The sequence below is a fragment of the Oncorhynchus nerka genome, linkage group LG7 (genome assembly GCF_034236695.1).
Source record: "Oncorhynchus nerka isolate Pitt River linkage group LG7, Oner_Uvic_2.0, whole genome shotgun sequence".
In the NCBI taxonomy this organism is placed as follows: domain Eukaryota; kingdom Metazoa; phylum Chordata; class Actinopteri; order Salmoniformes; family Salmonidae; genus Oncorhynchus; species Oncorhynchus nerka.
In genome coordinates, this window is record NC_088402.1 from 25887321 (window position 1) to 25911783 (window position 24463).

A 24463-nucleotide genomic window follows, 5' to 3' on the forward strand; every position below is an offset into this window, starting at 1 on the left:
ACGACATTGAGGGAAAATGTACTTTATATGCCTGTGATATGTGGTTGTCCCACCTAGCTATCTTAAGATGAATGCACTAACTAAGTCTCTCTGGATAAGAGTGTCTGCTAAATGACTACAATGCAGGTCTAATTATCCTGTAATTAGTTAGAACTTAAAGGCAGCCTGAAAGGCAGGTCTAATTATGCTGTAATTAGTTAGAACTTAAAGGCAGCCTGAAAGGCAGGCTAATTATAGCATAATTAGACTAGAACTATTACTACAGTATGCAGAGAGGGGGCTCCAAACCTCTACCACTATCCCCAAGCCGGGGTCTCAGCCTCAGGGAGCTTAGGCAACATGCCCTATGTGGGACAGGGTCCCAGTCCTGTTTGGGCAGGCCCCTTGGGTTGGGAAGCGAGTCCCCATTCATCATGCCAAGAACCCACAGCCGGTCTGGAAGACAGCCTAAACCAAGCAAAGCAAACAAAGAAAGCAATAGGACCAATTACATCTTATATTATGTCCTCATACACAGTAGGCCATTATGTACTGTAGAATATAGCTCATGTTCCCAATTGAAGCACAAATAAATGATTTGCTCTCTCTCTCCCCCCTCGTCTCCCTCCAGAAGTCCTCTGAGACACCAGGCCACCGGTCGATCCAATCAGTTTGTGCCACACGACACAGCAGCTTAGAAATAAAAAGTGTGCCAAACAAAAACAACTATGGACTGCTTTTAAATCACTAAAAACATATACCTAATGCCGCAGAGGTCGAGAAGGAGAAAGAAAACTCTGCGAAGAAATACTTGTTGAAAAATGAACAAAAAAAGCAAAAAATGATGTCTGTCTTCTTCACGGTGTGTTATAGTGCAACATGTGTTAAGTTTTATTGAAAATGTCACATGCAGAGGTTATGGTGCACCTTAAAACGACTGACAGTGTAATATTAGGAATTTTTGAGAATTATAAGACCTGGAAATATACAATAGACTATGGTTGTAATTATTATTATTATTATCATCGTTGTTATTCTATTGCTATTGTTATCTTAAGTTGAACAAAGTGTGTGTTGGTTCTTTTTGTCTTGTATAATTGAGTTATTGAACTAGGAGAGGGAGCAGAGCAGTGTGTACATGTATATGAGCCTGGCTGCCTAGGCCTCCTGCCATGGGGGAGCTGTGGGATAAAGCTTCATGAAATGGAGAGTGCCTGTCTTCCTTTCTCTTTCTGTCTGTCTGTGCGTCTGTTTGTGTCACTCTCGTCTATTGTTTAAGATAGTCTGTATCATACCAAGTAGTACATTTCTGTTGGCTCAATGTCTGATAAGTGAAACATGAATGTATGGGACGTGAGTCTAACATTGTCACAGAGTCTTACATTTGCCAGGAGTTTGATCAGCGGTTGCTGGTTCTATCAGGACACAGTACCGTATCTGTCTGCTGTTCCATGTCGCTGCTGGTTCTATCAGGACACAGTACAGTATCTGTCTGCTGTTCCATGTCGCTGCTGGTTCTATCAGGACACAGTACAGTATCTGTCTGCTGTTCCATGTCGCTGCTGGTTCTATCAGGACACAGTACAGTATCTGTCTGCTGTTCCATGTTGTTGCTGGTTCTATCAGGACACAGTACCGTATCTGTCTGCTGTTCCATGTCGCTGCTGGTTCTATCAGGACACAGTACAGTATCTGTCTGCTGTTCCATGTCGCTGCTGGTTCTATCAGGACACAGTACAGTATCTGTCTGCTGTTCCATGTCGCTGCTGGTTCTATCAGGACACAGTACAGTATCTGTCTGCTGTTCCATGTCGCTGCTGGTTCTATCAGGACACAGTACAGTATCTGTCTGCTGTTCCATGTCGCTGCTGGTTCTATCAGGACACAGTACCGTATCTGTCTGCTGTTCCATGTCGCTGCTGGTTCTATCAGGACACAGTACAGTATCTGTCTGCTGTTCCATGTCGCTGCTGGTTCTATCAGGACACAGTACAGTATCTGTCTGCTGTTCCATGTCGCTGCTGGTTCTATCAGGACACAGTACAGTATCTGTCTGCTGTTCCATGTCGCTGCTGGTTCTATCAGGACACAGTACCGTATCTGTCTGCTGTTCAATTTCACTGCTGGTTCCATCAGGACACAGTACAGTATCTGTCTGCTGTTCAATTTCACTGCTGGTTCCATCAGGACACAGTACAGTATCTGTCTGCTGTTCCATGTCGCTGCTGGTTCTATCAGGACACAGTACAGTATCTGTCTGCTGTTCAATTTCACTGCTGGTTCCATCAGGACACAGTACAGTATCTGTCTGCTGTTCAATTTCACTGCTGGTTCTATCAGGACACAGTACCGTATCTGTCTGCTGTTCCATGTCGCTGCTGGTTCTATCAGGACACAGTACAGTATCTGTCTGCTGTTCAATTTCACTGCTGGTTCCATCAGGACACAGTACAGTATCTGTCTGCTGTTCCATGTCGCTGCTGGTTCCATCAGGACACAGTACCGTATCTGTCTGCTGTTCAATTTCACTGCTGGTTCCATCAGGACACAGTACAGTATCTGTCTGCTGTTCCATGTCGCTGCTGGTTCTATCAGGACACAGTACCGTATCTGTCTGCTGTTCAATTTCACTGCTGGTTCCATCAGGACACAGTACAGTATCTGTCTGCTGTTCAATTTCACTGCTGGTTCCATCAGGACACAGTACCGTATCTGTCTGCTGTTCCATGTCGCTGCTGGTTCCATCAGGACACAGTACCGTATCTGTCTGCTGTTCAATTTCACTGCTGGTTCCATCAGGACACAGTACAGTATCTGTCTGCTGTTCAATTTCACTGCTGGTTCCATCAGGACACAGTACAGTATCTGTCTGCTGTTCCATGTCGCTGCTGGTTCCATCAGGACACAGTACAGTATCTGTCTGCTGTTCCATGTCGCTGCTGGTTCTATCAGGACACAGTACCGTATCTGTCTGCTGTTCCATGTCGCTGCTGGTTCTATCAGGACACAGTACAGTATCTGTCTGCTGTTCCATGTCGCTGCTGGTTCTATCAGGACACAGTACCGTATCTGTCTGCTGTTCAATTTCACTGCTGGTTCCATCAGGACACAGTACAGTATCTGTCTGCTGTTCCATGTCGCTGCTGGTTCTATCAGGACACAGTACCGTATCTGTCTGCTGTTCAATTTCACTGCTGGTTCCATCAGGACACAGTACAGTATCTGTCTGCTGTTCCATGTCGCTGCTGGTTCTATCAGGACACAGTACAGTATCTGTCTGCTGTTCCATGTCGCTGCTGGTTCTATAAAGGCTCTAGCTGCAAAAATATGAGTCCTGAGATAATTTTCTTTCAAATTCTGAACCATTGTTGGTTTGAATGGTGTCAGCAATTTTTTATCTAGTATTCTTTTGAACTTAACAACATGCATTTTGGTATTTAGAGTACTATATAGATAGAGAACAGAACAAGGCTACATCAATAGCTACATTTTGACAAAAATGCAGATAGAACCTCAGTCCCAAACTCTCCAAATGTTAAAGTGGTGAATGAGAGGAGGGAGATGGAGGGAGGTTAAGAGACTCTCTGTCCCTTAATCTGGCAGAGAGAGAGATGGATTTTGTCAGATCAAGGGACCAAGAGTGAAAAATGGAGGGATGGATAGAGAGAGAGATGGATAGATATGTTAAGTGCAGCATTACAGCTGCTCTCTCTGATCACAACACACTTCACTAGAAATGACTGGGGTAGGATTGCCAGCCTGTTTACCCAGAGTAGCAGCTGGTGATGCAAATCATCGAGTCAGGTTCAAACCTCCATTACAGACAATAATTACTTATTCTTTTCTCAAGAGAGAAAAACACCACTGCTTCAGTGGACAATGGTAATTTTGAGTAGGTTTGTTGGTTATTAGTTTGATCGGATAAGTCATTATCCTCATCCCATATGGCACCCTATTCCCTTTATAGTGCACTACTTTTGAAGGAGTGCACTATATAGGGAATGGGCTGCCATTTGAGGCAGAGGCATAAGCTCATTATGCCAGAAGGTGGCAGCACTTGTTTACAAACATGATGCGGATCCAAGAGGATCGTTCAACAACTGTTCAGATTTCTCCTGCTGGTCTTTTATAATGGCATCCGTATTTATCTTTATTACAGATACTCCAGTGAGTAGAGCAAATATCATTAGGATCGGATTAAATCATCAAAAAGGTCCGAAGGATAGTGAAAATGTCACGTGTTTCCCAAATGCCTTGTGCACAATACAGTGATTTTACAGCATCCAAAAACAAAACGCAACTAAGATTTTTGCTGTTATTATTCCCTCAAAAATACCAAAACATGACTCATCTCTCATCATCATTCAGGCACCACCAGCGTTTCCAGAACAGGTCTGATCCACGTGATGGATCACCTGCAGCTGATGAAATCACTGAAGAAAGGAGCTTCACTCTTATCTATCCATCTATTTATAGGAGAGTGTTGACAGTCCAATGACATATGGGCTTCAGTCATGGTCTATGCCAAGAGGGTCTGTGTCTTTTGACCACAGCTCATAGGGCTCTGGTCAAAAGTAGTGCACTATGTAGGGAATAGGGTGCTATTTGGGACACAGGCAATGACTTGATTCATTGGGAATGTGGGACAGGATCCATTATGATGGATTGAGCCGCCTCTGCCTCCATTTGAAACGCTGAAGGTTCCCAAAGTGGCAACTGAAGAGAATTGATTTGATTCATGACATTACAGATAGTTTATTGTGGTGTTGATTGGTTGCCATGGTTGGAGAGTAACTGAATACATGTATTAAAAAAAACACTTGATTATTACTTCTTGGATCACTTAAATTCAGAAAAGGACGTTTACGAAAAAAATACATTGACACCTTTTTTCACAATTACATTCAATTCAACATTGAAAAGCCCAATTTCAAATTTGTTCACCAGAGCGACTCTAACCACAAGTCAGAGACCACTGTGACACCAACTGCGTATGATGGATCCGTTTTATCTTCCTCGAATGACTCTAAAAAGGGGAAGTGATCCAAAAGTAACTGAAAGTAATCAGATTACGTTACTGAGTTAAGGTAATCCAAAAGTTACACTACCGATTACAATTTGACAGGTAGTAACTAACAGATTACATTTAGAAAGTCACCTACCCAACAATCCTGTTGGTTGCTGTTATAGATGTCTAATCCTCATTCTAACATATTATACAGTGAATCTTTCAGGGTTTTGGTTGCTAGGGCTAAAACTATTGATCTTTGGTGGGCATTCGTTGTGTTCAAGTTGTGTTATACATCTCAGGTGTTTACTGTGGGTAAAATTTTAACTTAAAAAAAGGTCAATGAACTGTGATAGTAAATTTGACTTGATTCATTGGACATTAGACGGTCGATATAAAGGACAAAAAGATTGCTGCACTAAGAGTCAGACACCTGCTATCTGTGCAGGACAGGCTGTATTTGTTTAGCTGTTGCTCTGGGTTGCAACCCCATGATGATTGACCCTTGTAATGAAAGCAGACACTACAACAGGTGTGTGTTCACGATCCCTTTGCAATCAAACATAATATGCCTTGTGGTCACTCTCTTTTCAGCATCCCTGGGCAGCCCACTAACTTTTAATAGAACCCTTTATTACAACAAATTCCCCTAGGCTATGGTCATGGTGCTTATTTCATGCCCTGGCTAACATATTGAATATCCAGCTAAATAAACTGGGCCTACTGAAACAGCAGCCGTAACAGCTTTCTGGCACTGAAAGTATGCCCTCTCTGTTGGAGAGAAAAGCTTTTTCTGTGTCTTTAGGAACACTTGTTGTCCTCAGTGCAGTAACTCAGGACTACAATAAATTGATGTGACTTATTTGGCACTCCAGCTGAAGACACTAATACATACTGTATATCAAAAGGTTTATTCCCATTGTTTCCCTTGTACAGTGCATTGAGGTAGACGAAGAGCCTTCCCTTCACTTATTTTCAATGTTCTCCTAGGGTGTACTTACTGGAACCAGGTGATGTCACCAGGGTCCCAGCTGCTCATGTCACGTGTTCTGGGAAAAAGCTAGGTTGATGTCTATAGGTGTAGGCATCATAGAATTAGGAATACTAGTAATTTAGCACATTTGTAATTTAATAGGATCTCGATGGTATTGTAGCTAGGTCAAGAGCTGCCTACTGCTCTATATGATAATACACAGAACCATTTCCCTTTGGTTACTGGAGAGCTAGCTAGGGTGGACTATTTGCATAAATAGATAAAGGGCGAGGTCTGTACATTGTGATGTGGTATCACACCTTTGACAATGGATAGTTTGAATCTTCTACAATTATGCAAATGTTTCAACCATGTATGCTACAGTATCTCTAGTGACTGATGTGTTAGTCTTTCTACCATTTTGAAAAATGACAGACAGGTATTTGAAACCTGTGTGTCAGGGCCCTTTCCTCTCTGGTCCCACGTTGGCCACAGTGGTATGGACGGCGTGTTGCATTTTAAAATGTCCGTCATCTGCAAAGGGCGAGGCAGGTCTTCTGCTTAACTTTACCAAAACACTACAGGACACATTTTCCACAACACTGTGTTGTCCTTTCCCACAGACTAAACAACACCGAGTCTACTGAAATGAACTAGCATCTAGGGAGGCCATCCTTTAGACATGAATAACATTGAACTTTTGACCCTTGCCTCCGTCCTCATAAAATCTACCATTGAATTGTTTTTAAAGTCAACTCCCCCTGCTGAACACATGGTTTCCTAGAGGCTGAAGACATACCATATACAAACACAGAATCCCACATAACTACAGACAATGCTGCACTAAATAAAACGAACAACGTGTGCAGTATACAGATTGTTTACCGTTGTAGTTTTTATCAAGCACATGCCAGATAAGAACCAGGGTTTGTATTCCTCCCCCGTGGTTCATCGGGCTTCCTGCTCTTATTTTTTACTTTCTCTTTTTCACGCTGCCAGACTCGAGGTGAGTTCTCTTTTTATGTTTGGATTTCTTACTTTTACATGCTTACCTAGCCCTTGTTTTTAGACAGATCTTGTGTGATGGTAGTTATGCAGGTCTGAAACTAATTATTTAGTAGATCAGCCATTATATATAATGAGTTAAATGGACATACAATGACCCCACTGGGCATAGACGTCAATTCAACGTCTATTCCACATTTGTTCAAGGTAATTCCATTGAAATGACGTGGAAACAACGTTGATTCAACCAAAAAAAGACTGTATAAAGTAATACAATGCTATTTTATGGTGAAAATGACATTTTATACTAATACAATTGCTTTGTTTAACAAATAAAAAACAAATCTAAAAAAAGAAAGTCAAAATAATTGGCACTCCTGTTTTCAATACTCCTGCACTTTTTTCAAAGATGTTTTATGAGATTGCAGAACACATTGGGAGGGATCTTAGACCATTTGTATATACAGAATGCAAAACACACATTTATTGAGGTTCAAGTCTGGAGACTGAGAAGACATTTGCAAAATGTTGATGTTGTGGTCAATTAACCATTTCTTTGTGGATTTTGATGTGTGCTCGGGGTTATTGTCTTGGTAGAAAATCCACTTGCGGCCAAGTTTCAGCCTCCTAGCAGAGGCAACCAGGTTTTTGGCTAAAATGTCCTGGTACCTGGTCGAGTTTGATGCAGTTGACCTTAACAAGGGCCTCAAGACCAGTGGAAACATAACATCAAAGATCCACCACCTTATTTTACAGTAGGTATGATGTACTTTTCTGCATATTTCTTTCGGGGCCAAACCCACCACTGGGTGTGCGTGGCCAAAGAACTGTATTTTCATGTCATCCAACAATTGTAAATGCCTGGAGTTTGCTAAAACAGCATTGGCACTTGGATTGGAACCGGTGCTATGATCAGACGACACACAAATCGAGCCCTTTGATCGCGCACACCAGTGGGGGGGGGGGGGTTTGGCGTCGAAAGAAAGATGCAAGGAGAGGGTCCCGGAGTATTGAAAACAGGGGTGCCGATAATTATGTTTTACTACTTAGAACAATATCATTGTTTTGAATATAATACCCGACTGTATATCTATATAATCAGTCATGACCCTATGTAAAAAAAATAAACCTCTTGTAAACAGAGTTAAGTGACCAACACAGAGGAGAGGCAATTATGTCGACCAACAAAATAATAACAGGAAGGGTTTGAAGCTGTTGAGGCATTTGAAGCTGTTGAGGCATTTTTATTAAGCTGTTGAGGGGTTTGAAGCTGTTGACATGGTGCACAGTTAACCCCAGTTAAAGCTAAGGGGGACAGGAAGAGATGGAGAGACCTTGTGGAGGCCTTACACGCCACTCTGTGCAATGAAGCCCAAGTAAAGGGGACATAGCATCCCATTGCATACTCAGCAGAATTACCCTCAAACTTGACGGTGTGTTTCTGCACAACTAGAGCCACATAGGCTGGGTCCCAAATGGCACCCTATTCCCTACATAGTCCTATGGGCCCTGGTAAAAAAAAATAGTGCACTATATAGGGAATAGAGTGCCATTTGGTACGCATCCTACTGTGGACAGCTCTCAGCCAGAAGCAGGAAATAGGTCACAGCACAAAATCGTTTGCATCACCGCTATAGCAGCAGCCATCTTATTCCCACAGAATATGTACCTCCAGTCTCATGTGAAAGTGAAGTGGAATGATCAAAGCTTTAAATAGAAACAGGTACTGACAAAAGACGTTGTCTTCCACCTCAGTGTTTGGTTGAGTTTATGGTGGCCAGCCAGTCACTCACTACAACACTCCAGATTTGGACTGGCATTCCTACAATGGGAATGCAGTAAACTGGGAATCACACAGATAAAAACCACAAAACACATTTGATAAAAACTCAAATGAATTGCAGCATGACCTTGTGTTTGTTCTGTTGGTTTGGAGTCCTGTCGTGGACAGACTACCCATCTCACCAAATTATGCAACATTGGTTGTTTGTTTTCCTTCTTTTTGAGTTGACTTACTTCATTGTCCTATGGGCCTAGTGTTGACATGTGCTATTGGTTTAGCCTTTTTGTGGGATGAAGACATCAAGTGTACTAATCCCGTAACCTGGAAAGCCTATGACTAGATGACTCAAGTACTGGCATAAAAACTTCCCCCATTTAGTTTATGCTTGCAGTTACATGGTGTGCAACAATTTCATGAACATAAAGGAGCACATTTCCTGAAGGATTGTGCATGTAAAGCAGAGCACCAAGATTTTTTCACATAGGCCAAGGCTTTAGTTGACTGGTTGCAGGTCTAGAGTCATAAAAACGCTCAGAATAACAAGACGTTAGATATATGAAACTTCAGGAGCTAGTAAATGAGTTGTCAAAGGGATGATACGGCAGACATGTCCTAAGGTTTACAACAATCCTTGCCATATCTTCATCTTATAGGTTAGTGTTACCTTTACAGGGTCAAAACCTTTGAGGCAACAATTTTCATTGTCACCCACCTTTTGCCTGTTTAGTCCCTTCCCTCATGGAATGTAAAGCCAAAGTGAGACCATAAACAGTCTATAATAGTGATTGACAGGTCTAGGAGGCATGTGGCATTACACAATGTGTCGACAGGACATTGGACATGGGCTAAATTGAATCTAGGCACCACCAGGTCTAGGGACACCTACATTCCAAAAGCACCTGGAAGGAAGGGAGAGTGAGAAAAAAATAGTGTTTGTCACTATCTCTGCAGCCTCTAAGGTCAAAAGGGGGTGAATTTACTACCACAGATGTGAGATGTGCTTGGAAAAATGATAAAGGATGCATCTTGGAGCTGGTAGTGGTTAGTTATATGTTATACAGTAGAGTAGATTATATTATATATGCAGTAGGAGAAAGATAGTTTTAAAACTATCTGGATAGGCAATTCCTCTGTCCTTGAGATGGTTTTAGAGAACAGCCGGGTTTGTTTCCTTTCCACAACCATTATGATGATACCCTGTATGTATGTGGTGCACAGTTAGCCTATTTAAAGACTATCAAGTATGGGACATGTCAACGCAGTATGATAAGAACACAGTGAATAGAAAGGGAGTCACTGTCGCTGCACGGAGTTGAAGCCGAGCGCATTTTTCCTTGCTCAAGTCTCTCAGGGCATGACATATCTCACTATTTAGTTTCCAGAGTAATGACGTGTGTTCAATTTATGCTTTAGATCAAACACACCTGATCTCATCAGGTTCTCTTTCAGGAGCCTGCAGCCAGGTACTGTTCAAACCCCAACTGCATGGTAGCAGTGATATAGTCAACACGACGTGACTTCTCAGCAGGGAGCAAAGATGCTGGTTTATGAGACCATCAAAACAAAGGCATCATCTGCCAACAAGCTGCATGCTACCATCTTTCTGCCCTGTTAAATGGAAGGTAATGGAAATACAGAACTGTTGCTGGGGTCTACACATGGCACAGAACAAAAAGGGGACTACAGAGGCGCATTACTACACACATCAGCTCATTTTTACAAGAGCACAAATATACAATTGCATTATTGATGTTCATGCAGTAATTCTTGCTGGATTAATATGATTCTTATTCATTTGGATTTTAATGGGGATTTCCTCCCGAGTGCAAAAATAATCCCTTTATCTACCTTCTTCTGAATGGAAAAGTGCTGTTTTCTTCCATAACACATCTGGGGTTTTACTGAATTGGCTGGCTAGGCCTTGGCTTTGGATAAAGATTGGCAGTGTATTCCATTGAATACAACGATTTTTATTTTAAACACTTCAGGGGGGAATAACATGTCCAACAGTGAAATGACTCCAGATTCCCACAATGCGCTCTCTCTGTGAATGGACAATGATTATAAAAATATGGGTCGCACTTTATTTGGATAGTCCCATATAGAGGATGTACAGATTTAGTTTAGTTTAGTTTATTTTTACAGGGACAGTGCACATTAATCAACGTTTCAGTAAAAGTGCCGGTTTTAGCCAGCCGGCTAATTTTCAACCGCAGTCCCTGGGCAGGTTATTAAAAACAATTACAATATAGACAATAGCACCATAGAACAAGCAAGACATAGCAACATAGGACAAGCAAGACATAGCATACAGACAGAACAAAAAGCAGCAAAACAAAATTCATAAAAGCAACAAAGTGTTTCCACACCTCACAAGCTACAGACAACAGACAACATGGAAAGCGGCAACACACAGCTAGGGACCATGTTCACAAATCTGATTGACCTTTAGCCAGGTCTTCAAGCATTTTGTGAAAGTGTGATATGTGGTGCAGTTATGTGTGTCTGATGGCAGTGTATTCCAGACATGGGAAGCTCTCACAGAGAATGCAGATTTACTAAAGGTGCTTGGTCATACTATCAACAAACTGTCTGTTGATGAGCAAATACTTGCTACGGGTAGGTTTAGAATAAGGGGTGGGGTGAGGGTTAAGGTTAGGCTAAGGGTTAAGTTTAGGGTAGGGCTAGGGTAGAGGATAGTTAGTTGAAATGTTGTTGACGGTTATTGAACATCTACTAGGGACTATCCAAATAAAGTGTTACCAAAATCTGTTACACATTTACTACTGGCTAATACAGTCCTCTACAGATGACTAATCTCACACACACACACACACACACACACACACACACACACACACAGCCATGTAAACCCATTCATGGGATACAGTATTCTATGGTCATTTCTATGTAAAAAAAAGGACCCATGAGCACCAACATGGGAAGTTTATAGGTACATATCAAATTGTGTCAAATGAAAGTGAAGAGTCTATATTTTGGGGAAATGAAGGCATAGATACGTTTACAAAAAGGTTTTACATCGTAACAATTAAGAATAAGCAAAGGCTTTGATTTCTTGTCACGCAGACGCAAAAGGTCTTAAAAACATCTACTACAAAGTCTTAAAATGTATTTGAAATATATTAAAACACAATTACATTGAAGATAATTAAGGCCCTTGCCAACTAATATCAACATTTATATTTAGTTTTGCAGAAATGATTTGCCTTCTATAAGTTTAAGAAATATTGTCTAGGGTCTTGTCATTCTGTTACCATAACCCCCATATCTTTAAGATATTTTCACATCTCTCCCTCATGAGGGAAAATTCTGAAAGTTCACAGAAGTAAAAGGTAGACCTACTAATTAGTTAGTGTTTTTACTGCTAACAATTTTGTTTATGAATTACTAAGTATTTAAAACACGTCACTCTGTTATCAAATCGCTAAACAGAGTGACCCGAAAAATCTGTAACAGAATAGCTGCAATTGAATTGGTCACAACGGGAAATCATAGTAGTCACAAACTAGTTGCAGTAGAGCACAGTAAAATACAGTGCAGCACAGTAGATAGAGTATAGTGTAGTACAGTACAGTAGAGCACACGAGTAGAGTACAGTATAATGTAATATGCTCTACTTTACTGGACAGTAGTCTACTGTACTATACTGTCATGTCCAAACATATGAGTGGAACAGATTTGGTCAGGTCTAGACCAAACAAAGTTTGTCTTGTTTAGGGGAGGAGCTTGTTAGAACGATAGCCAGTGTGTAGAATAAGACCCAAACATGCAATGGAAGATATGAAATGTTTCTACCTTTGTGTACATATTTCAGGATACATCACCATGAAGAGAATTACATAAATAAAGTATGCATTTACAGTATGTTTAGTACAGATCATGGACCAATTATGTAATCATGTTATCATCATCCAAGTGTTGATCCACTTCACTTACTGTAGCTCAATAACCAAGAGATTTTCTCAAACTCAAGGTATCATATCATAGCTGACACCACAGGAGGCTGCTGAGGGGAGGACAGCTCATAATAATGGCCGGAACAGAGCGAATGGAATGGCATTAAACACATGGAAACCATGTGTCTGATGCATTTGATAGCATTCTACTCCAGCCATTACCACGAGCCAGTCCTCCCCTATTAAAAATGGCACTGGGTGCTCTGCCTAAAAAAAAAAACTTTAAAAAAAATGCTTTTACTATTCAATTACAACATCACAACATCAACATAGGCCCCCAAACAGATGGCCTTCATCTCCTCCTCACACACAAATTGGGTTGAGGGGTACTATGACACCCTAACTAAAATAGAGTGTTGCTTTGTGCAAGTTATTTACAGTTATGAACTAGACACAAATCAGATTAAGCTTCCTGTTGGCCTCATTGAGGGGCACCTACTGGGCACAGACGTCAGTTCAATGTCTATTTTTAAAATTTACATTTGGTTGAGCCGTGCGAATTCAACAAAACATTTCACCACCATTTCCACCGATGTCGCACTTCCGCATCTTGCCGTGAAAGGTGACAGCTAGAGCGGTGTTTGTCAGACCATGAGATATCCCAACAATTGGTCTTCTCGTGTCTTTATCGTCCGAACGGGTTGGCCTACAAACTATTATGACCCCTCTATGAAAAGGTGAGACTCTCACTAATATTTCAGTCTCCGGTTGGCCCTACGACCCCCACAAACGTCTTGGGACTTGTATGATGTCGGTACAGCTGATCTGCCAACTTCTGAGACTCTTAAACAGGTACATGTCGGTTGTTTTGCTCTAGGACGCCCACCGGCCTCACAAGACTCTTCTGAAGGCCCCCAGTACCTGTTTTTTTATTTATTTTTATGAATGGAAGTATCTCTTATATCTCCCTCTCTAACTTTAAGCATCAGCTGTCAGAGCAGCTTACCGATCACTGTACCTGTACACAGCCAATCTGTAAATAGCACACCCAACTACCTCATCCCCATATTATTACTTACCCTCTTGCACCTCAGTATCTCTACTTGCACATCATCATTTGCACATCTATCACTCCAGTGTTAATCACAAAATTTGAATTATTTCTCCTCTATGGCCTATTTATTGCCTTACCTCCCTACTCTTCTACATTTGCACACACTGTGTTATTGACTGTACGTTTGTTTGTAACTGTTGTTTTTGTCGCTTTTTAAAATTATATATATATATATTTCTTTACCTTTATTTAACTAGGCAAGTCAGTTAAAGAACAAATTCTTATTTTCAATGACGGCCTAGGAAGTGGGTTAACTGCCTACATGGTTAAATAAAAATAAATACATGGAAACTGTTTAGTACCAAAAATAATGGGTTAAATGCATGTAAAAAAATAAATAATAATAATAATACAAATCTTTATATCTCTCAGGTACAGTACCAGTCAAAAGTGTGGACACCTACACATTCAACAGTTTTTTTTAATCATTTTCTGTATTGTAGAATAGTAAAGACTATCAAAACTATGAAATAACACATACAGAATCATGTAATAACCACAAAGTGTTAAACAAATCTAAATATATTGTATATAGTAGCCACCCTATAGCGTCGCACACTCTTTGTATTATCATCCAGCTTCATGAGGTAGTCACCTGGAATGGAATTTCTTTCCTTCTTAATTTCTTTGAGCCAATCAGTTGTGTTGTGACAACGTAGAGGTGGTTTACAGAAGATAGCCCTATTTCAATGAAGTCGCACTTTCCTTTTCATTAGGGACAGATAGTTTGGACAGGTAGCCAACTGCTTGTAAAATGTACGGAACATTTTAGAGTATGATGAAGCAAAAGGGGGTTGAGCGCATGTTCATTGAGGTCAATACTGGTAGAGGAAACAGTGCATCCTGTAGTCTATTTCGAGCCCAAGAAAATGCGTCTCATCAGGAAAGCACAACACATTGCAGGTTCAGGTAATATTTTACAGTAGTAGCCTACAGTAGCTACTGGATGACTGATTGGAAGCATGATTTGAATAATCCAAATAATAATCAAATGAGATGGGGGGCCAGCCTTAATTAAAGATTTGACAGGGAAATCTAGGAAGGAAATTTGACCTCAGTCAAAGAGGAAGAGGCATAGCAAGATGTTTCACTCTCGCCAAAATGTCTAAAATAAGCATAATTTGTTCCTATGGGTTTATTACCTGCCTTCCTGCCTAAAGGGACAACGACTCCATTGTTGGGGCGGAGATATGAGCATCTCGTCATTGTATACCGATCTCTGCCTCACTAGCCTACTGCTGCTGCGTACTGTACCTTACGACTCACTGGTGAGGGGACCAAATGGCTCAATACATTTGGTAGCTAGCGTACGATACATTAGCTACGATATCAGAAATATGTATGTATTTAGCAGAAAATTACATTTATGACTTCGGGTTGTAAAGTTAAATACCGACCGTGCAACTGCGTCCTCCTTGTCAGGGGTAGAGTTAACGTTATTCAGTTGCTTTGTCGGAAAGCAGCAGGAGCGTATTGGTCTGGTTTGGCTAGCAACACAATTTAGCTAACTGTTAACATTTTATTTGTATTAACAAACAAGCTAGCTAATTTAGCCGTGTGAAACCAGTCTGAGGTAAGTGAAAGGGCATGTTGTTTTATAAACCAGTTATTTTACCTGTTGACGTCTGCCAGTGAAGCTAGTTAGCTAGCCAACGTTAGCTACCCACCCCCTAGCCGATTAAACTCAACTCCAGTTTAGTCGGCTACTTACCCTCTGCTCTCCAGCCAGGTAACTAGTCATTTGAATACTAAAATAGTGTAGTTAGCTAGTTAACCAACTAAAGTGTAACCCAGTTTACTATAAAAATTGACTAGTTAGGTAGTTAAACGCAATTCTAGCTAGCTACCTGATTTTATAGTTAATCTTGTTCATTATTAGCCTTGACTTGAGCTAACTAACTAGCCACAATGTATGTGTACACTGACTGTTGTCATGTCCACTACTAGTTAGAGCAGCTGTTTGCCTCTAAACATAGCTGTTTGCCAAGTACATTAGGATAATTAAATAGCTAAATGAGTGCAAAAACAGATGTATTCACCAACTGTTAATGACCTAACTAACGTCGCGCATCAAACAGTTGCTGTCATCTGTTTTTTGGTGTTGTATAATGTAGCCTCATGTGAATTCAACAATAGCCTACAGTATTGTAGCCAGAATTTTAAATAATACTCCACCAGCATTAATCATGTGAGTAGCAATACATCCTTGAAATAAAAGCTTATGTATTTTGATTGACCAAAAGCAGACCGATCACATGTCAATCTGGCAACATTTCAGGGACTAGAATGCTCCCAATCAATGTCAATATTTAAATGAGATTGCTCTAGATTAGACTACTCCGCGGTTGTCACTAGCCAGTGAAAATTGCTATATCAAATTACTGAAGGGATAATCCATCCCAAAACAAATTGAGTGGTAAGTAACACTAACGTAAAAATAATTTGGACAAATGTTTCAGTTGGTCGTTAATTAAGGAAATCTGTTGCAGCTCAAATCTACTACAAAACCCACAATGCAGTTCTCTCTCGCTGGGCTAGGTAGCTAGAAAACATAGCTACACACAATAATAGCAGAGTCAATATAAGCATGTGAAGTAACTAGCTAGCTGTACAATCGCCTAAACAAACAGCACTATCAATTTAGAAGTCTTACTCACTGAGTCCAACTTCCAGTTCGTTTCTGCCACTGAGCTATAAACGGCGTCTACCCAGAGCGAGAGCAGAGTAACGTTGCTATCCCACAGAGATGCTTTTGAGGAGATGGGGTACTCCATTAGAATCGTATTAACGCCCATTGTGAACATTGCCCATAAATCGTCCATGGGCCGCGCGGTGCATTCTGTGACAATGAGCTCTCCTTCAAGGAGTGAATGGGAGTCAATTGAGCCCTAGCTCAAAAACCAAACATTAGCATGAATTTCGAGAAACAAGTACAACGTTGCAAACCATTTCCAAGGTGTGAGATTAGTAACTTGTTCGCTGTAATATCATATAGCTTTGGAATCATGACATTACGTACTTTTGAGGAAAATAGGCAACTTTCTCTACTCTTACTCTAAATTTGAGAAGGGATTGCGTGACGATTAGTTTAGCAACCGTGTGATTTAGCATGACGACGCGAATGTGATGGGTCGACAGTCAGTTGGATGGGGCGTTTCTTCATTCCTTTATTTAATATCTCTGTTTCACAGACACAGGGCGCATTGCGACATGGTACTTGAAGGAGAAAAAGAGTTGAATCATTTTGGACACTGTTTAGATAAAGCACATCTAAGTGAAATATTTCATTTTTCAGGACGATATAAACGGATGGATGTGTTCTAGACAATTATGCCCATACCATCTTTTGGCTGCCGTGGCGATCTGGAGTGCATTGCATTGTTTTAAAAGCGTAATGAAATGTGTGTTATTTCCAGTGACGAGTTAGGTTGGGATTAGTCATAATTATGATTTAGTGGTGACTAGTGAGGACCCGACTCTGCATTCAATACTCAGTAACAAGAAACCGAGGCTTACAACTCTTAATATCATTATTTACCGAATATGTTCAACCATAGGGCTTAGGCTGTGTAGGCTATGTCATAATTTAAAGCTTCAACATGTTTTTTTGGCGACCTGACCAAATTCAGATAGAAATGGGATTATAGATATGTAATTCTCATTGAAAGCAAGTCTAAGAAGGGGTAGATCTGTTCTGTGCTCCATTTCAATGTTTCCAGTTAAGTTTAGTTTTTACTTTCCGTTTTGTACACCAGCTTTAAACAGCTGAAAAATTCAAAATGTGATTATTGAAAATATATTTCAGTTGTTTAGATGGTACGATGATTCTCTACACTAGCTTGTTTTGTCACATACACAGCATTTTTATTGATTTATTTCACCTTTATTTAACCAGGTAGGCTAGTTAAGAACAAGTTCTCATTTGCAACTGCGACCTGGCCAAGATAAAGCATAGCAGTGTGAACAGACAACAACACAGAGTTACACATGGAGTAAACAATAAACAAGTCAATAACATAGTAGAAACAAAATAATCTATATACATTGTGTGCAAAAGGCATGAGGAGGTAGGCAATAAATAGGCCATAGGAGTGAATAATTACAATTTAGCAGATTAACACTGGAGTGATAAATAATCAGATGAACATGTGCAGGTAGAGATACTGGTGTGCAAAAGAGCAGATAAGTAAATAAAATAAAAACAGTATGGGGATGAGGTAGGTAAATTGGGTGGGCTATATAGCGATGGACTATGTACAGCTGCAGCGATCAGTTAGCTGCTCAGATAGCAGATGTTTAAAGTTGGTGAGGGAGATAAGTCTCCAACTTCAAAGATTTTTGCAATTCGTTCCAGTCACAGGCAGCAGAGAACTGGAAGGAAAGGCGGCCAAATGAGGTTTTGGCTTTAGGGATGATCAGTGAGATACACCTGCTGGAGCGCGTGCTACGGGTGGGTGTTGCCATCGTGACCAGTGAACTGAGAGAAGGCGGAGCTTTACCTAGCATGGACTTGTAGATGACCTGGAGCCAGTGGGTCTGGCGACGAACATGTAGTGAGGGCCAGCCGACTAGAGCATACAGGTCGCAGTGTTGGGTGGTATAAGGTGCTTTAGTAAACAAAACGGATGGCACTGTGATAAACTGCATCCAGTTTGCTGAGTAGAGTATTGGAAGCTATTTTGTAGATGACATCGCCGAAGTCGAGGATCGGTAGGATAATCAGTTTTACTAGGGTAAGTTTTGTGGCGTGAGTGAAGGAGGCTTTGTTGCGAAATAGAAAGCCGACTCTAGATTTGATTTTGGATTGGAGATGTTTGATATGAGTCTGGAAGGAGAGTTTGCAGTCTAGACAGACACCTAGGTACTTATAGATGTCCACATATTCTAGGTCGGAACCATCCAGGGTGGTGATGCTAGTCGGGCGTGCAGGTGCAGGCAGCGAACGGTTGAAAAGCATGCATTTGGTTTTACTAGCGTTTAAGAGCAGTTGGAGGCCACGGAAGGAGTGTTGTATGGCATTGAAGCTTGTTTGGAGGTTAGATAGCACAGTGTCCAAGGAAGGGCCAGAAGTATACAGAATGGTGTCGTCTGCGTAGAGGTGGATCAGGGAATCGCCCGCAGCAAGAGCAACATCATTGATATATACAGAGAAAAGAGTCAGCCTGAGAATTGAACCCTGTGGTACCCCCATAGAGACTGCCAGAGGACCGGACAACATGCCCTCCGATTTGACACACTGAACTCTGTCTGCAAAGTAGTTGGTGAACCAGGCTAGGCAGTCATTAGAAAAACCGAGGCTACTGAGTCTGCCAATAAGAATATGGTGATTGACAGAGTCGAAAGCCTTGGCCAGGTCGATGAAGACGGCTGCACAGTACTGTCTTTTATCGATGGCGGTTATGATATCGTTTAGTTCCTTATGCGTGGCTGAGGTGCACCCGTGACTAGCTCGGAAACCGGATTGCACAGCGGAGAAGGTACGGTGGGATTCGAGATGGTCAGTGATCCGTTTGTTGACTTGGCTTTCGAAGACCGTAGATAGGCAGGGCAGGATGGATATAGGTCTGTAACAGTTTGGGTCCAGGGTGTCTCCCCCTTTGAAGAGGGGGATGACTGCGGCAGCTTTCCAATCCTTGGGGATCTCAGATGATACGAAGGAGAGGTTGAACAGGCTGGTACTAGGGGTTGCGACAATGGCGGTGGACAGTTTCAGAAATAGAGGGTCCAGATTGTCAAGCCCAACTGATTTGTGTGGGTCCAGGTTTTGCAGCTCTTTCGGAAGATCTGCTATCTGGATTTGGGTAAAGGAGAAGCTGGGGAGGCGTGGGCTAGTAGCTGCGGGGGGGCGGAGCTTTTGGCCGAGGTTGGAGTAGCCAGGAGGAAGGCATGGCCAGCCGTTGAGAAATGCTTGTTGAAGTTTTCGATTATGTTACCTAGCCTCAGTGCAGTGGGCAGCTGGGAGGAGGTGCTCTTGTTCTCCATGGACTTTACAGTGTCCCAGAACTTTTTTGAGTTAGAGCTACAGGATGCAAATTTCTGCTTGAAAAAGCTGGCCTTTGCTTTCCTGACTGACTATTCAATGCTATTGCAGTCCGCCACAGGATGTTTTTGTGCTGGTCGAGGGCAGTCAGGTCTGGAGTGAACCAAGGGCTATATCTGTTCTTAGTTCTGCATTTTTTGAACGGAGTATGCTTGTCTAAGATGGTGAGGAAGTTACATTTAAAGAATGACCAGGCATCCTCAACTGACGGGATGAGGTCAATATCCTTCCAGGATACCCGGGCCAGGTCAATTAGAAAGGCCTTCTCGCAGAAGTGTGACAGTGATGTGACAGTGATGAGGGGTGGCCGTTTGACCGCGGACCCGTAGCGGATACAGGCAATGAGGCAGTGATCGCTGAGATCCTGATTGAAGACAGCAGAGCTGTATTTGGAGTGCAAGTTGGTCAGGATAATGTCAATTAGGGTGCCCATGTTTACGGATTTAGGGTTGTACCTGGTGGGTTCCTTGATGATTTGTGTGAGATTGAGGGCATCTAGCTTAGATTGTAGGACTTCCGGGGTGTTAAGCATATCCCAGTTTAGGTCACCTAACAGAACAAACTCTGAAGCTAGATGGGGGGTGATCAATTCACAGATGGTGTCCAGGGCACAGCTGGGAGCTGAGGGGGGTCGGTAGCAGGTGGCAACAGTGAGACTTTCTGGAGAGATTAATTTTTTAAATTAGAAGTTCTAACTCTTTGGGCATAGACCTGGAAAGTATGACAGAACTTTGCAGGCTATCTCTGCAGTAGATTGCAACTCCTCCCCCTTTGGCAGTTCTATCTTGACGGAAAATGTTCTAGTTGGGTATGGAAATCTCCAAATTTTTGGTGGCCTTCCTAAGCCAGGATTCAGACACGGCAAGGACATCAGGTTTGGCAGAGTGTGCTAAAGCAGTGAGTAAAACAAATTTAGGGAGGAGGCTTCTGATGTTGACATTTATGAAACCAAGGCTTTTTCGATCACAGAAGTCAACAAATGAGGGTGCCTGGGGACATGCAGGGCCTGGGTTTACCTCCACATCACCCGAGGAACAGAGGAGGAGTAGGATGAGGGTGCGGCTAAAGGCTATCAAAACTGGTCGCCTAGAGCTTTGGGGACAAGGCAAAAAAAAATATATATAAATAAAAGGAGCAGATTTATGGGTGTGGTAGAATATACAGTGGGGCAAAAAAGTATTTAGTCAGCCACCAATTGTGCAAGTTCTCCCACTTAAAAAGATGAGGCCTGTAAATTTCATCATAGGTACACTTCAACTATGACAGACAAAATGAGAGAAAAACCCCAGAAAATCACATTGTAGGATTTTTAATGAATTTATTTGCAAATTATGGTGGAAAATAAGTATTTGGTCACCTACAAACAAGCAAGATCTCTGGCTCTCACAGACCTGTAACTTCTTCTTTAAGAGGATCCTCTGTCCTCCACTCGTTACCTGTATTAATGGCACCTGTTTGAACTTGTTATCAGTATAAAAGACACCTGTCCACAACCTCAAACAGTCACACTCCAAACTCCACTATGGTCAAAGGTGGTGTCCTAGCTGTCAAAGGACACCAGAAACAAAATTGTGGACCTGCACCAGGCTGGGAAGACTGAATCTGCAATAGGTAAGCAGCTTGGTTTGAAGAAATCAACTGTGGGAGCAATTATTAGGAAATGGAAGACATACAAGACCACTGATAATCTCCCTCGATCTGGGGCTCCACGCAAGATCTCACCCCGTGGGGTCAAAATGATCACAAGAACGATGAGCAAAAATCCCAGAACTACACGGGGGGACCTACTGAATGACCTGCAGAGAGCTGGGACCAAAGTAACAAAGCCTACCATCAGTAACACACTACGCTGCCAGGGACTCAAATCCTGCAGTGCCAGACGTGTCCCCCTGCTTAAGCCAGCACATGTCCAGGCCCATCTGAAGTTTGCTAGAGAGCATTTGTATGATCCAGAAGAAGATTGGGAGAATGTCATATGGTCAGATGAAACCAAAATATAACTTTTTGGTAAAAACTCAACTCGTCGTGTTTGGAGGACAAAGAATGCTGAGTTGCATCCAAAGATCACCATACCTACTGTGAATCATGGGGGTGGAAACATCATGCTTTGGGGCTGTTTTTCTGCAAAGCGACCAGGACGACTGATCCGTGTAAAGGAAAGAATGAATGGGGCCATGTATCGTGAGATTTTGAGTGAAAACCTCCTTCCATCAGCAAGGGCATTGAAGATGAAAAGTGGCTGGGTCTTTCAGCATGACAATGATCCAAAACACACCGCCCGGGCAACGAAGGAGTGGCTTCGTAAGAAGCATTTCAAGGTCCTGGAGTGGCCTAGCCAGTCTCCAGATCTCAACCCCATAGAAAATCTTTGGAGGGAGTTGAAAGTCCGTGTTGCCCAGCAACAGCCCCAAAACATCACTGCTCTAGAGGAGATCTGCATGGAGGAATGGGCCAAAATACCAGCAACAGTGTGTGAAAACCTTGTGAAGACTTACAGAAAACGTTTGACCTCTGTCATTGCCAACAAAAGGTATATATCAAAGTATTGAGAAACGTTTGTTATTGACCAAATACTTATTTTCCACCATAATTTGCAAATAAATTCATTACAAATCCTACAATGTGATTTTCTGGATTTTTTTCCGCTCATTTTGTCTGGCATAGTTGAAGTGTACCTATGATGAAAATTACAGGCCTCTCATCTTTTTAAGTGGGAGAACTTGCACAATTGGTGGCTAACTAAATACTTTTTTGCCCCACTATATTCAGGGCATAATGTGCAGACTGGTATGGGGGGGTGCGGGTACAGCGGAGGTAAGCCCAGGCACTGGGTGACTATAAGAGAGGTTGTATCTCTGGACATGCTGGTTATAATGGGTGAGGTCAAATTAGTTGAACTATTAGAATTTTAGCAACCAGGAAATGTCAGTAATTTATGCATATGGCACCTTTTGGCGTTGTATGCCCTATCTGTGTATATACACTACTGTTCAAAAGTTTTGGGTCACATAGAAATGTAAAATACATTAAATTAGTTGCAAAATGAATAGGAAATATAGTCAAGATGTTGACATGGTTATAAATAATGATTTTAATTTAAATAATAATTGTTTCCTTCAAACTTTGCTTTCTCAAAGAATCCTCCATTTGCAACAATTACAGTTTTGCAGACCTTTGGCATTCTAGTTGTCAATTTGTTCAGGTAATCTGAAGAGATTTCACCCCATGCTTCCTGAAGCATCTCCCACAAATTGGATTGGCTTGATGGGCACTTCTTACGTACCATACAGTCAAGCTGCTCTTACAACAGCTCAATATGGTTGAGATCCGATGACTGTGCTGGCCACTCCATTATAGACAGAATACCAGCTGACAGCTTCTTCCCTAAATAGTTATTGTATAGTTTGAAGTTGTGCTTTGGGTCATTGTCCTGTTGTAGGAGGAAATTGGCTCCAATTAAGCGGCGTCCACAGGGTATGGTATGGCGTTGCAACATGGAGTGATAGCCTTCCTTCTTCAAGATCCCTTTAACCCTGTACAAATCTCCCACTTTACCACCACCAAAGCAGCCCCAGACCATTGCCTCCACCATGCTTGACAGATGGCGTCAAGCACTCCTCCAGCACCTTTTCATTTTTTCTGCGTCTCACAAATGTTCTTTGTGATCCGAACACCTCAAACTTATATTTGTCTGCCCATAACACTTTTTTCCAATCTTCCAGCTACAATAGTCATTTACAATGTCTACACTGTATTTCTGATCAATTTGAAGTTATTTTAATGGACAAAAAATTTGTTTTTCTTTCAAAAACAAGGACGTTTCTTACACAGAACCCAAACTGTCTGCGCGTGTGCGCCATCGTGCATAAATTAGTTTTGTCCCCCCACACCAAACGCGATCACGACACGCAGGTAAAAATATCAGAACAAACTCTGAACCAATTATTCATTTGGGCACAGGTCGAAAAGCATTAAACATTTATGGCAATTTAGCTAGCTAGCTTGCACTTGGTAGCTAATGTGTCCTATTTAGCTAGCTTGCTGTTGCTAGCTAATTTGTCCTGGGATATAAACATTGAGTTGTTATTTTACCTGAAATGCACAAGGTCCTCTACTCCGACAATTAATCCACACATAAAACAATCAACTGACTCGTTTCTGGTCATCTCTCCTCCTTCCAGGCTTTCTCTTCCCTCAACTTTTATATTGCGATTGGCAACTTTCATAAATGATGGTGCATTACCTCCACTGACCTCGTTTGTCTTTCAGTCACCCATGTGGGTATAACCAATGAGGAGATGGCACATGGGTACCTGCTAGAGGTCGACCGAATAATCGGAGTGTCTGATTAATTGGGGCCGATTCCAAGTTTTCATAACAATCGGTAATCTGCATTTTTGGACACCGATTGTGGCCGATTTTAAAAATAAATAAATAATAATAATATTTTTTTACCTCTTTTTTTATTTAACTAGGCAAGTCAGTTAAGAACACATTCTTATTTTCAATGACTGCTTAGGAACGGTGGCTTAGGAACAGTGGGTTAACTGCCTTGTTCAGGGGCAGAACGACAGATTTTTAATTTAGCTCGGGGATTCGATCTTGCAACCTTCCGGTTACTAGTCCAACACTAACCATACAGCA

At 41.7% G+C, this 24463-nt stretch overlaps 2 protein-coding genes across 8 annotated transcripts in view; both read left to right on the forward strand.

The window, feature by feature from the left end:
- The window catches only part of map7d1b (MAP7 domain containing 1b), a 48347-nt gene extending 47160 nt beyond the window's left edge, over nt 1–1187 (forward strand). Inside the window, 1 exon segment of the mRNA XM_029663050.2 lies at nt 611–1187. Coding sequence (XP_029518910.2) covers nt 611–621 — 11 coding nt within the window. The 3' untranslated portion in view covers nt 622–1187.
- A 5687-nt stretch (nt 1188–6874) lies between these two features.
- The window catches only part of thrap3b (thyroid hormone receptor associated protein 3b), a 42865-nt gene continuing 25276 nt past the window's right edge, over nt 6875–24463 (forward strand). For 5 of the 7 annotated variants that reach the window (XR_010464296.1, XR_003863947.2, XM_029663042.2 and 2 more), the window contains exon 1: nt 15054–15352. The gene's annotated coding sequence lies outside the window, so the exon portion shown is untranslated. The other 2 variants (XM_029663043.2, XM_029663044.2) reach the window with 2 other exon arrangements.